This window comes from Osmerus eperlanus, chromosome 6 (genome assembly GCF_963692335.1).
Source record: "Osmerus eperlanus chromosome 6, fOsmEpe2.1, whole genome shotgun sequence".
NCBI lineage: Eukaryota > Metazoa > Chordata > Actinopteri > Osmeriformes > Osmeridae > Osmerus > Osmerus eperlanus.
In genome coordinates this window covers 13,895,347-13,909,628 of record NC_085023.1, presented here as the reverse complement: position 1 = coordinate 13,909,628, position 14,282 = coordinate 13,895,347, and the positions used below count along the sequence as shown (strand labels likewise).

The 14,282-nt window shown below is 41.1% G+C and overlaps 1 protein-coding gene across 10 annotated transcripts in view; it reads right to left on the bottom strand.

Moving 5' to 3' along the window:
* Nucleotides 1-11,004, bottom strand: part of ebf3b (EBF transcription factor 3b) — a 71,698-nt gene extending 60,694 nt beyond the window's left edge. For all 10 annotated transcript variants that reach the window (XM_062463717.1, XM_062463724.1, XM_062463720.1 and 7 more), the window contains exons 1-6: nt 10,844-11,004; nt 10,425-10,581; nt 10,035-10,098; nt 9,771-9,826; nt 7,966-8,039; nt 6,334-6,402 (exon numbers count right to left, since the gene is read on the bottom strand). In XM_062463717.1, coding sequence (XP_062319701.1) covers nt 6,334-6,402; nt 7,966-8,039; nt 9,771-9,826; nt 10,035-10,098; nt 10,425-10,581; nt 10,844-10,974 — 551 coding nt within the window. In that variant the 5' untranslated portion in view covers nt 10,975-11,004. The remainder of the gene's footprint in view (nt 1-6,333; nt 6,403-7,965; nt 8,040-9,770; nt 9,827-10,034; nt 10,099-10,424; nt 10,582-10,843) is intronic.
* Nucleotides 11,005-14,282: the final 3,278 nt, after the last annotated feature.

The following is a 14,282-nucleotide window of genomic DNA, read 5'->3' as shown; positions in this document are numbered from 1 at the left end:
AGGGAGGGGAGGAGTGTGCATCGACAACCAGTCCTCTAAGAAAAATACTGGAGAAAAGAAGGACTGGGGAGATCCCGGTGAGGAATCACATCTCAGTGAGCATATTGATCTGATTTACAAAACCTCCACTCTAATGCGAAACAAATGGCGTGGGCGTGAACTGGTACTTAACCATAAAACCCCAGCATTACTCCGTCTCCGATGAAATACCACATATATCCCTCACCAGGGCCTAATGTGCTGTTTTACGGCCAGATACGACTGAGGTTGACCCAACAGTTTGTTTGACAATTAGGGGGAACCTAATAAGGATTGAATAGGAGTGAGAACATGCCAAGAGAAAGAAAGGAGACCCTTTTTCAAAAGAAAAAAAAAACCTGAAACAACACTCGGCTGTGTGACCTAAATGCGATTCATAGAATCCAGGGCTGTTTGAGAAGGCTCTTGCGTCATTAATGCTTTAAGAAACCAAACAACATCTTAAAACAGCGACAGAGTTTAATTATAAAAGAGAGCTGTTAAATATTTGAGCTGGAGCAACATGTTTTATTTAGTTCCAATTTAATTTTCAATAACGTATGATTTTGACCATGTACGACTGTGCACAATTGTAAATTCCTTTCAAATGAATTATTCTTGATACATTTACTTCTTTTGTCAACACCACAGAATCCTCAACACTGTGTTCCGCTTGAATGGCAGTGCTACATTCAACAGAGTCCTTAATAAAATACAAACTTTGGCAAAGCAGATAAACACTACAATAACAAGTATATGACCAGCATTGTGATCAGCCTTTTCTTCTGCATGTGTGTGTGAGTGTATGTGTGAGTGTATGTGTGAGTGTATGTGTGTGTGTATGTGTGTGGGTATGTGTGTGTGTGGGTTTGTGTGTGTGTGTTTGAGGGCCAGTGTTGCTTTTGGCCCAGCCTTCATCCCATCACCCCAGCTCTGGCCTTGTTCCTGTCAGCACAGGGAACCAGGGGAGTGGAGAGTGGGGGAGAGAGAGAGGCAGAGGAGGAGAGAGAGGGGGGGGGGGTAGGGGTGGTTAGGGGGAGGGGTTGTCTCCACGGACAGATGGACTGCTCTTTCTCAACACATGTGGAACCATGTTTCGTCTTTCACTGCCGTCAAGCTGGAGCCGAACCCGTCGCTCTGTTGGCCCGCACTGCTCTCCCCTACCACACACCTCACTCTTTAGCACACCACACACACACACACACACTCACACACACACACAAACATCTCCTTCTCTCTCTGTGCACACATGTTAAAGTCATCACCCCTGCTCAGCACTAGTAAAACACAACACCCCCGGCTTCTCTGCTGTTGTCAAGTCTTGCCATTAGCTGATGCCACTGGGGAATCCTACCCCAGTGAGGTGGGCCTCCCCAGGGAGGCGCAGGCACCGTGTTACGTTCAGCCGCCACTCATGTGAACCCAAACATGAGAGCATAATTTGGAAAATATCATTTATACTGTGCGTCTTTGTACGTGTCTTGACATTTACAAACTGCGATAAAACTGACACGAGGGAGGAGGGAATAGAGAGCAGGGGCCGAATAATTTGAGGTAATGTTTTGCTTCGTGAACAGTATTACCCAATCCTGGATGTTGGAGCGCTGGGAAGAAGGTTCTGGCTCCGGGGGCTGCACAGAGGGTCTGGGTTTCATTTTTCGGCAAGTGCAAGCCAACTCAGGGCTGCCAAGTACAGCTTTCGCTCTCAACACTTCCTGCTCGTCCTGCTCTGGCTCAAGAGGAGACAGGCTTCACTCAAACGGCATGCCGGCCCGAGTGAGGGGTGGCCAGTCTGCTCTCTCATTCCTCAACGGGTGTCAAAGACTCACATCTGTCACACGAATTGCATCGAGACAGACGTAAATACGACGCAAAGGTGGAAAGATTGTTGAGCCACGAACATAGGCGCGCGCGCGCGTGTGCGTGCGGGTGCGCGTTACCCGTGCGCACTCAGCCACTTTCATCAACTTGACTCCGACACTTCAAGCCCACATCCAGTGTACGATTGATGTGCTGTTTGATGCGAAACATCCAGGAGAAACACCTGCAGCATTCAACATCCATGACAACACAGAGTGGCTGTGACTTAGGCATTGCATCATTCTCACTCGCACTGCAGACAGTGGTAGCGGATTGGAAATACTTCCTTCGTGTGCAATATTAATTACCATCACAGATGCTGTGAAAATGTGTCATTTAGGTACTTAATAAACAGACTTCTCTGTGCGGGTTATCAAAATACTGCCTCAATGAAAACACACCCTCTTTTCCATAGCCGAAGTGTAATTAAAATGGTTTCAGAAATCCTCTTTGACAGTCCGGGGCTTAGCCAAAAATGTAAATGACATTAAAGGAGACAATGAATTTAATTTTGTTTAATGTCCCCTTTCGCTGTTTCTCATTTACATCACATTTCCACAGAAAGAGCTGACCTTATAAATACTGGCATTTGTTCAGCTTTTGGAGGTAATCATGCTTTTGCAAAAACCAGATGGGAACCCACACATTTTCCTATTTGTTGTAAGAAAGGAAGAGAAACCACAGTTGAGCCGGTCAAACATTGAGTCTTTTGTTACCAGTAAACAACCTCTACAACAAGCTAGTTCACTCTGGGATATGACCTCGTAGGTGTTCCAATAAATGAAAGATTACGCAACGTCATTTGGAAAATACAGCTCGCTAATGAGGGACATAACGAAGAGCTAAGCAAAATTTACATTAGGCCAAAAATGTAATTGTATTATACAACAAACAGGTGCACAGAGGCCTCTTCAAATGAGCTAAATGAATAAAAGCCTTCCACAGCACAACCATGTGTGCTGACCAAAATAAAAGAAGAAAAAAAAAGTCAATGTCATGAATTATTCAGTGGCTGGGCAGTACTCCAAAGGTCAGTACCCTTTGACCTTTGTGACAGGAAGTGAAAGGGAGTGCCGTTGACGCTGGAATAAATGGACCTGACATGTTTTGGTCTTCTTCACAGTCGGACTGTGAAAAAAGAGATTAAACTGACACAGGATGTTAAGCCGTATGAACATACATTAGATTCCAGATTCATGTATGTGCAGCATTTGCTCTGAGAAGTACACGCCTTGCATGCTATTCACGAGAAATCTGCTGCATCTCTACAGTGCAAGGAGCACTGTGTGACCTATGAACTTTGACATTGAGAATGAGTCATTTTCTCTTCTCTTTCAACAGCATGTGCCTTCTTATTACAAAATCCATGTGTAAGCCTGAACAATGTATCTAATCTTTCACATGAGAGAAGACAAAGTCAATATGTGAGAGAGTGAAGACAGATACCAGGCTAGGAGAGTCATCGCAAATTGAGTTATGTTTGGCTTGCTCTGCTCTACACATATAGTAAATGAGGAAACCGCCTAATCAGATATTGGGCACCTCATCACTATAACTCTCCAGACTCAAATTACTGCTTGAGTAAACCTATGCCTGCACTTACTTCAAGGCACCATTAGCTTATAGATGTGACATCCGTTTCACCACTGACTTCATAACTGGGAAGATATTATTGTAACCAATTGCAACTACTGTAGTCATAGCAATATGGATACAATTAGTAACGAAATGCAATTAGTGTCTAACGGAGACCCAACATTTTCATTTCTTCCTTGGAAGAGGAAAATATGTTTACTTAGAGTGTTGGGAAGACATGTAATATTTTTCTTTGCAGGAGACACAAGATATATGGAAATTCTTAAACACACACATACATACATACATACATACATACATACATACATACATACATACATACATACATACGTACATACATACATAAATACAAACTGTCCTTCTCCAAAAATGAACATGAATAATGTAACAGCATCGAGAGTAAGTTGTGAAATATTCAAAACCCAACCAGTGCTGAAACTTTGTGACAGCTGTTAGGATTATATCTAACAAACTTTTAAAAAAAGAAACCTTCCTCTTCAAAAAATATAACCAAAAATCTTTATCTAACTCTGGGAGAAAATAGGGTAAACAGATGTCTGGCTTGACCACAGGAAAATAGGACACATTTGGAATGATAAGTTTCCCAAACTCAGTCGGATATGCCAGATCCATGGGAACGCCAGTTAATGTCTTGCTAGATGCCAGCTAGCTGTGTGCGCTTTCCCCTCGTACCATCTGGGAAAATGTTACAGAGAACGCCATCAATGATTCACTCCAAATCTGTTACTTAAGGATTGCAATGCTACTGTTTCTCTAGGAAATATGGAAGGCAGCTATATCTATACTTTAATTACAGGACGATGATACAGGCCTGATTCCACAATAAGGCTTGAATCACTCATCTCGGCTCATATGTAATGGAAATAATCAGTCTTAGCCAGCAGCCACCCCAGCACAGGTGCCTCCGATGATTTGCATGGGAAAATGACAGATGTAACAAAAGTGACTGTAAAACACACAGGCTTAACTGAACGCTTATCCATATGTTCGGTGAAAATGGGCCGAAAGATTGGGGCAGAAACGGCCCTGCGTAGGTCAATGTGTTGTACATGTGTACCCCAGTGAAAGTGTCAAGCCCCGGCCACCTCACACAACTGCCGCTCTGCTCTCCAAGCCTGCTCTTCCACAGTCAGTGAGACGCACTGTGTGGGTCCGTGAGGGTGAGCTGATGGGCTCATAGTTACGACATGGAGACAATGGGAGGGTCTAATGAGGAACATATGCTTTTGTGATTCAACAGAGACGCTCATTGTGTAAGGAAAGGGATACTCTGCTGCTATTCAGGCTCGTCACAATGAAAATCGGAGCCTCCACTGCTGGCTGAGCTTACAATATCCCAGCCGCAACTCTTTTCCTTGTTTTTGTTCTCTCTTGCTTGACTTTGATTCCATGTGCGTTATTTTTTTTTTGCTATTGTACTTGTGTTACATGTTTTGTCCTGCAGATTGAAGAACAATGTGAGTGTGAAACCCGACGCCGCAAAGGCGGCAAGTGACACAAAGACAACACGAAAGCAGCAGAAGCTAGAGAAACACTGTACATGTCTCACATTATCCTCCTAACCTCACACTTTCTGTTCATTACCGGCGAACACACCGGACAAAGACACTACTTTTGGAGATTTTGGAACAGACCTCCTTAACCGAGACGCCTCCAAACTGAATCGGTTTGATCACACCACATGAAGTACGCCATCTGCATTCTTACAACACTACAAAGCGATGGTCAACAGCAGCAAGGCGCATGTGTGTCACCAGCGAGTCGTCAGACAGCAGTAGCTGTGGTAATCCATCTAGACTCCCAGGGCAGCTCCTACTTCCTGATGCATGAGACGCTGTTGGAGTGGCAGCAACAACTGCTCAGCCCTATTTGATTACTAATAAGAGAGTTGTCCCCTCTGTCAGATACCAGGCATTCTCTGCTAAGCAAACAGTGATTCCGGCAAGTCAAACATTAGCATTGCTGTCTCTCCTCCACTCCATGGCGAGAGTTACATTGAAATCCAATGCTGAAAATACCACCCCCACCCCGCACCCCCACCAAACCCCCTCCCACACACACACACACCCACACATACTGTTGTCTGGGTAAGAAAGATTAAGGAGTCTACATTGAATGCTCTGAATGAAATAACAACCTGTGGAGAGAAAAAGACGTTTCTCTCAAAGCTCTTTCAGTAAAGCAAGCACCAAAAATCTGACACTGCATCCTTAAATGTTCTCTGCTCACCCAACTGTTCCGACAGGATGATACTCTACAAAACCATTTACTTTATCATAACCTCCACATTATAGATCACAATAACAGGTTATGATGAACACCCGCTAACTATGTAAGCAGGGACAGAACAGACTTTAACAAAGGAAGAGGCTCCGTGCCAAAATCCATGAAGTTCTCCTCAGCTAATTAGGAGAATTCCCAGTGAGATGCATCAATGATTGGAACACCTGTGCTTGAATGAACCCTATACAGGTGGCGACCGACCCTCAGAGAGCATCGAACCTGGGAAAGACGCCCCTCAACCACTCACACGGAAAAACACCTACGGCTCCCACAGAGTGGACCATAAGGTCGAAGTTAGGAAACAAACCTGGGCGCTCAGACACCCACAGGGGGAGGTCTCATACACAAATTCTTACTGCATGGACTCTCACTCGCTCACTCACACTCGCCCGCTCACTCACTTGCTCACTTCCCTCACTCACTCACTCAGACACTTGCTCACTCGCTCACTCGCTCATTCATTCATGCCGTCCCTCCCCAGCGGGACACAGGACTGATTCTGACAGACAGGTCACAAACACATAAAGTGAAAGGATGGAGGGGAAAGTGGCCTACCTGTCGATGATCACAGGGTCTGAAGGAGTCTCGTTCCTGTTCCCGCAGCTCTTCTTGTCACAACACCGGCTGGAGACAAACAGGGAGCATGCGTTTAAGATCAAAACAATGTAGCTGATTCAAAAAAACACTGCACAGATAACTAGATCGAAGAAAAATGGTCTTCCGTTTGGACTAAGAAGGACTGATATGATATTTCCTGTACACGTAATTTACTATTTCACTGATCCTGAGGGGTGATATAAAATGGAAAACCGACATGTTGTGGTGTTTGCCTCAGTGTTGAAGGGGGGGGGGGGGTTGGAGGCAGGAGACAGGGGAGTCACTTTTCACAGCTTCAGCTTTTGTTTACCTCTAATTGCCAAGCTGCTATTTCTGGGGGAGATGCAAGATGCCACCCTCAACCAATATTTCTGCAGGGCATTTATCTATTATGGCCTCAAAAGCACTAATCTATCCCCACCACATGTTTCCATCATCCCCCTAAACCTATACCTTCAGTTGTTCAAACAGGGCTTTTAATTTAAACAGAATGTAAAACATTAATAAACCACTCTAGCTTTCATAAAATGTTTAACATATAGCTAGTTACATGCATATCTACATATAGAAATGCTATTGATTGATGCTGTCTGGTGAGGAGATGAAAACAAATCCTTTAAGCAAACCTACTATGATTTTCAGAGGCCATTCCTCATTCAAATAAAGTATAAAAGACTTTCGATTCTATGTTGAGAAACACTTACTGGTATCACTTTTGGACATGAAAGTAAATGATTTGCTTGATGGCAGTTTTCTCTGAGGAAATGCATTGGAATACCAACATGAAGTTACATTCCTTGCCTTATTTGCTGATGATAGGCAACATTGTTAAAGTAGACTAAATGCACTTCGGTGACACAACAACAAATTCTGATGCACAAGCATGTTATACTGTACGTGTCACAAATAAGTGGTTGATGCATTTAGACACAGAACGTGAGGGATGAGTTTTTCATTGCATAAGGCAATTCATGCTTATTTCTTATGCTGTGCTTGCTCTTTATTCAACCAACAACTTGAACAATGCTCGGGTGTAACAAAGAAAAGGTTAACCGACAGTATCCGAATTCAATTCTCACAAAGCTCACGCTGAGCTAAACAATAACAACAAAAGACGTTTTTCCTTTTAGTATCAATGACACCGCTGAATAGCAGCGCAACATGAGATGTTGAGATGTACGTGGTTAAAGACGATAATATGGTAGCTGATCATTGGTGACAGGTGGGATTAACCGAGACCGGATTCTAAAACAGTAACAGGCATCAAACTTCAACAGACTTCATAGACCCAGCCCTGACCGTAAAACCTTTCCAATGTGCTTGTGAGTGTACTTTAGGATTAAGTAGCAATGTGTAAAATCGTCTCTCTCGTGCATACTGCTAAACTTTTTCCAAATGTTCAATTCATATAGTTAGTCACATTCATACCAAACTAAAGTATTCGATATCCTTAAGAGATTTCGAGGCCTGTGGTCGATCGAATTTGGATTGAACGTGACCCCAATGCAAGAGATGAGAAAATTAGGAGGAAACATCCTTCTCAGCAGATTTAAGGTTAACCGTATGAGTGTTTTTGGAAAAATCGCTTACCTGCACATGATTTCATGCGTGAGAAGAACTCTGCACATTTCGGGATTCTTGTCTTGACCCTCATAAATAATGGCCTGAGAGAATGATACAGAAATACGTGTCGGTTACGGTCAAATACAACAAATGAAGACAGGGACTGTTAGCACCCAACTATTGAAAACGATTGAATTTGCATCCATATTTCTAAAGTAGGTTAATTATTATAAATATTATTTAGCTAATTCAAACTCATTTTAAATATATTTGTAAATGTATTTGTCAGGTAAACTACATTGTTATTTCCGGTGATGAATAGGCCTAATAACGGCCCACAAAAGAAAAGTTTCATACTAATAACTGTCATCATTGTAGAAGCCTAATAATATATTGTCTTTAAAAAGTAGCCTAATATTAAATAGATTAGATTAAATGTTTACATGTACAAACATTTTTTTATGATTTTGTATAGGCCTGAAGGCTACAGATTTCAATAAAGAGTGATCCAATAAGAAGTGTCATCAATATGCTTATAATCTGTGGATATTTGGGGGAAAGTGTTAATGGGCAATCTGTTGTTTATTTTGAGCTGCTAACAATGATCTTTCTGTGGATAAAAAGCGGTGTCTGGCGGTACGGTTGAGTAATTTTTGAGCATTGGCTGAAACAGATGGTGTGGAGCTATCAGTTCTGCCGCTCTCCTCCCTCGATCCCTCCTCCTTCTCTCTATTCTAAGGAGCGAGAGAGACACTTTGCTCCCTTTTAGTGAGCATACAACGCAATAACAGACGTAGCCTACACAGGCATTGTAAAATAGAAGCACTTCTCTTATCAAAGTATAGATGTAACAAAACTTATGTGCTTTTATAAAGTGCTATGTTGGTTTTAGGGGGACTTTGATTGATCACTCATATTTAAACATTTCATCGTAAAATAAAAGAAATAGCATTAAATTAACCTGTACATTACGTTGTTTGTGTTTGTTAAGCACCGGACTATTATCTGTATTGGTTTGATTTATGTCACTGTTTGCAGCTGCAGAAACAGAAATCCATAAACTGCTTGTTCTGCGTCATTGACTCACATCATTCGCAGAGGAATTTTCCTTGTGAGTGGTGGAGGCTTTCACGGCTCTATTCAAATGTATCAGCTATATTAAATTATAGATGATAACACACATTTTTTTTAAAGAAAATAATAATGCATATATATATGTGTGTGTGTATATACATATATATATATTCAAAGAAAGTCCATTGTAATTAACTTAGTAAATAGTCTCTGCATACCTTGGGGATTATGTCAAATGCTAATTTAATAAATAAGAAAATTACAAATATAGCCTATATTTAACCTGTATGCTTCTATTTTAAGATAGGTATGCTAGGCTATGAAGCCACTGAAAAATCTCAATGTAGGTGAATCAAACTCAAATCAAACAAATTATATCAGTTAATTAAAAAGCCTATAGCCTACATGCAATCTAAAAACAAGTGTCGATAAAACATCAATTAGCCTTTATGTCCCTAAAATACATACAATTAGAAAAAAAACTATATATATAGTTTGTATATTTGAAATGTGAAAGTATACGACAATTTTAGCCTATATAAAATGACTTCGACGAGATTCAAACGTAGGTAAGTGGCTATACTGTCTATTCTTGTTACACAGGCAATGTGATTTTATTTGAGACAGTGTAAACACATCTCAAAAGCACATTCTATACCCTAAAGGTCATGGTTTGCATGGGTTGTGAAGAGTGCAGGTGGAAGAACCACTGTCTCCAGTGGGTAAGACGTACTTTATGAATACAAGAGTAACCTTACCTGCTTCGTCATGGAATCGATTAACCGTATGTAAAGATCCTGTTCTGTTCTGACGCCTAAGGTGCAAAAATAAGCATTGTTAGGACGAGCACATAAGCTTTAATTCAGTAATCACACTACTTCAAATATTAATACCATAATTTATATAAATCGTAATTTATATAAAATACCATACATGGGCTATCACACATCATGAATATTACAATTAATATTATTTTGAATCTACAATTTAAAAACCATTTAATCGTCAAGCATTTCACTTACCATTGCTGTACAATAATTGTAGTTTATAATGTATCCCATTGTTAGTTTTTTCACTGTTAGGTTCCTGAAAATTGTCAGCAAATGAAAATTGTTTTAGTTATTACCTATCTATCTGTATATATCTATCTGTATCTATCTGTATCTATCTGTATATCTATCTATCTGTATCTATCTGTCTATCTATCTATCTATCTAACTATCTATCTATGCCCGTTATTCACAAAGTATATATATGAAAAGGGGATAATAAGATATTGAGATAAAATTTGATTAACCGCGTTGACACCTAACAGACCGACAGCCATTTTAACTTGAATGAACTACTTTATTTAGCTATATTTTTAAATATCATGAAATTACTCAAGAGATGTTCTAAAACATGTAGCTTACTTTATCTTTCTCCACAAAGTCCACAAAGGCTGTCCGTTCGATCTCCACTGGTTGACCCTGTCTGTCATACAGCGCCAAGACGAAATGGAAAAAATTTGATTTTCTGAGGTTGGAAGGCGGCTGCTTTTCATAATGTGCCCGTGCCAAGCCAACACCGCTGCGGGGAAAAGACAAGAAACCATCTCGGTTAAGTATCAGGCACGGGGGAAAGATGATGAGAGCTGATGAAAACACTGGAGATGCAGTAGCACGTTTGAGTACGGGAGATTTCTTGATTTGTCACAATAAGGGTAATCTGTAATGAAAGAGGGGAAAGCCAAAGGGGGGCATTGGGAGACCGTAATTGATACAGAGTATTGAGGGGATTGAGGGTCGATATGAGGAATGCGTGAGAAAATCAGATGATTTGGCATGCGTACCTTTGGGCGGCTGTGTTCGCATCCACCACCCCAGCTGTGTGCATCCATGAGCGGACTGGATTCAGTCCACCCAGCGGTTCCTCCTTCATCGTTGTCCCACCCCGCGGTATAGTTTCCTGAATCCCAAACATTTAGAACAATTTACGTGTAAAAAGCCTCCTGCGAAATTAGCCGAATAAGCGTCCAAACGTGTTATCCTTCAGGGTTTACAGGATAAGTATTAAGAGCCGTATCAGACTTGCGAGGGAAAACACGGTCCACAGGTCTTGCCTCCCTCTTCAGTCCGTCCTGGGTTGAAACGATGTGAACAATTCTCAAAGTGCTGTACTTAGTAAGAGGGGTATCCACAGACTGGAAAAGTGAATTGTTCAATCGACAAGTTTTTTTTTGTAGCTATTGTTCCTTTTTGGTTTTCCTATTCACAGAAAAATCGATGGTTGTTGTTTGTGTTTGGGTGATGCTCTCAAAGTGGCAACATCCCCGAAGCACCGCATCCAAAACCTTTAGGACACAGTTGAATAAACCACTCCTGAAAAGGTACTGCTTCTCCACAAGACAAACACAGGCAAAGGCTGATCACCGTAGAGGTGTTCCTAGTACACAGGAGAGGTGGATAAGGGGCCTTTCGCGTCGTGCAGGATGGATGGGAACATGCAAAACTAAGCCCTCTTTCCCCGAGGACTGAAATCTTTCCCGAGAGCCAAAACTCTAAACCCACGGGAGAGGCTCTGTCAGAATATGACGCTCATGGGGCGTAGCTTTTACCATATATGGTGGGCTGACGGTTCCTGTCAAGCAGCGGCACTCGACTATACGAGAACAGCCCTATAGAAGCAATCTGAGAACATTCGCTCCACTTTCCTCTTGCAATGTGGTGAGTTGATTTTTTTTATGATATGAAAATTCAACGAGGTGTAACCATCATTCAAAATCCGATCACAATTAAACATAATTCAATCATTGTCATATTTAACATTTTATATGAATATTGTGAACGCACTTTCCAGTGTTCCAATAACCTTTAATTATTGAAAAGAATCAGACCTTGAGAAATGTTATTAAAATTTGAGCTTTGATAAAGAATTGTTCTTTCACAAGACTTTGTAACGAAAACAATTATAATGGGTCTGTAACTGCATATTGTCTAAATCTTATTTATTTTTCATAAACAGTTGACAAGCAGCCTATGGCCCATTACAATAATTATGTTATATACATGTCTGTATAGTTGTAGCCTGTTGAAATCGAAAAACAACAATCCGAACAGCATGTTAAGTAAAATAAGTAGCTTTGTACAGTCCTCGGTGTTCTGAAAATAAAGTCAATACAGCTATAAAATCGTTGGGCCAAAAAAGTACAGTAGCCTGTTATTTCACTCACTAAAACCACTATTTCTTGTAACAATTGGCCACAACAGTATTTAGGGATTTAATTACATACACTCTGCATGATAATGCAGTGGACTATCAATCATTCACGGGTTCAATTCCTTTACATTTGGCTGAGCATATTTTATGACCTTTGTAGTTATTGGATTTGAACAGGTATAATGACAAAAACAAACTAATTTGCATTGTGTACTCTGTGTTTCTCGGTTTTAATTTTCGAGGCTAACTAAAGCACTGTCGGCCGTGTTTGGCCATGTCAGTCCGAGAGAATCCATGCGCCTCATTGGGGGGGATAGAGGGATGGTGTGTGTGTGTGTGTTTCTATGTGAGTGGAGGGGGGAGAGACAGAGAGAGAGAGAGAGGGAGAGAGAGAGAGAGAGAGAGAGAGAGAGAGAGAGAGAGAGAGAGAGAGAAAGAGAGAGAGAGAGAGAGAGAGAGAGAGAGAGAGAGAGAGAGAGAGAGAGAGAGAGAGAGAGAGAGAGAGAGAGAGAGAGAGAGAGAGAGAGAGAGAGAGAGAGAGAGAGAGAGAGAGAGAGAGAGAGAGAGAGAGCAATATATCTAGCTGGTGTGAGGGTTAATAGCTACTGCCAAAGATAAGTGAATTATAATCTGTTGCTTTCACCTTTTGATAAAATCTATTTCCACGTCACATGGTGATAATGAGTGCATGGTGTTTGATATTTTTGGGGACAACTTCAATTTCAATAGGATGTCAATCCAAACATAAGAATGTTCTTTAAGGTGTAACATAAACCAAGAACCAAAATTGTGAAAATGTGGCTGTGAAATTGGCATTGCCAACCCATCTTTCAATGAATTTAAACCGTGGTTTTTGCACATGGCTCCAAGTCGTTTATTATAACTTAACCCCTGATTACACGCACCAAGGCGATTTAAATCTGATTATCAAATTAGGAGACTTTGAGACAAATCCTCTTAGTTCTGATACTGTTGACTGGAGAGGGAAAATGGATCTCCACACCCGTCACGTAGGTAACGATGCTATCCTGAAAGGGAGTTTAAACCGTATTTGACAACAAATGCAGCTGTCCCGCTATTTCAGAAGATATTAGAGGAAAATGAATGCAAATCTGTGTGCAGGAGCCATCTGGACGTGGAGAGAGGGAGTCAGCTGCTCCTCACAGAGGCGCGGAGCCTGAATCCGTTTCGGCTCATTCTGCGGGATCATCTGCGTGGTGGGCTTTACACCGTGGAAAATGCGCTCTCATCATTAGGTGAACGTAAGCATCACACGTCCAAAATAAAATAAATATTTAAATCACTTAGCGTACTTTCTGTGGCCAAGCATAGCCTAAATATATGTTTATGACATGGTGTGGGCTTCTATATTTAATTTTTTCACTTTATCTTCATACAGCTTTAAAGAAAAATAATTTCTAACATTTTAAGAGACATTATAGGCTACTCAAGGTAAGTGGCAACAAGATTCCTGATATAAGAGCACTATTTTTTGATCACCACACAGACAAAATATTAGGCCAGTTTAATGACCAGTTAAGCGTATTTTTTTGTCTTATTCAGTGGGGCTCACAGTCAATGAACTTGGAGAAGCTCTATACAACCCAAACTTTTTTGAATCATTGACGGTGATCAATAAAAATGTGCACCATGACTTGCAAGACCTCCCGTCTTGAAGGAACCAACCTCCTCCGTATTGAGAGTGACGTCTTCTTTTTGTGTGAATTCACGGGGCGAGGCCCTCATGATCTCTATAAATTTGCATGTAAATGGCGACATCAGCCTATGCGCGTGCCACGGGCCAGCGGGCCTCCCAGATGTCAAGGCAAAGTCAATCAGAGGGCCGCTGCCCAGCTGCCCATATGTAGGCTTACTTTAGGACATTTTCTTTATTTCAACCTGTTTCAATTGATTATCAAAAATAAACCACCTTCATCATTTGTTCTAAGAAGTGAAAATATTTGTAAGGGTAGACGCTGAATGATAAAAAAGGTGACATATATTTGTTGCATAAAAGTAAAATGTTTGGGCAACATTCTCACTAATTAGGACTAGGTCAATCAATTTGATTG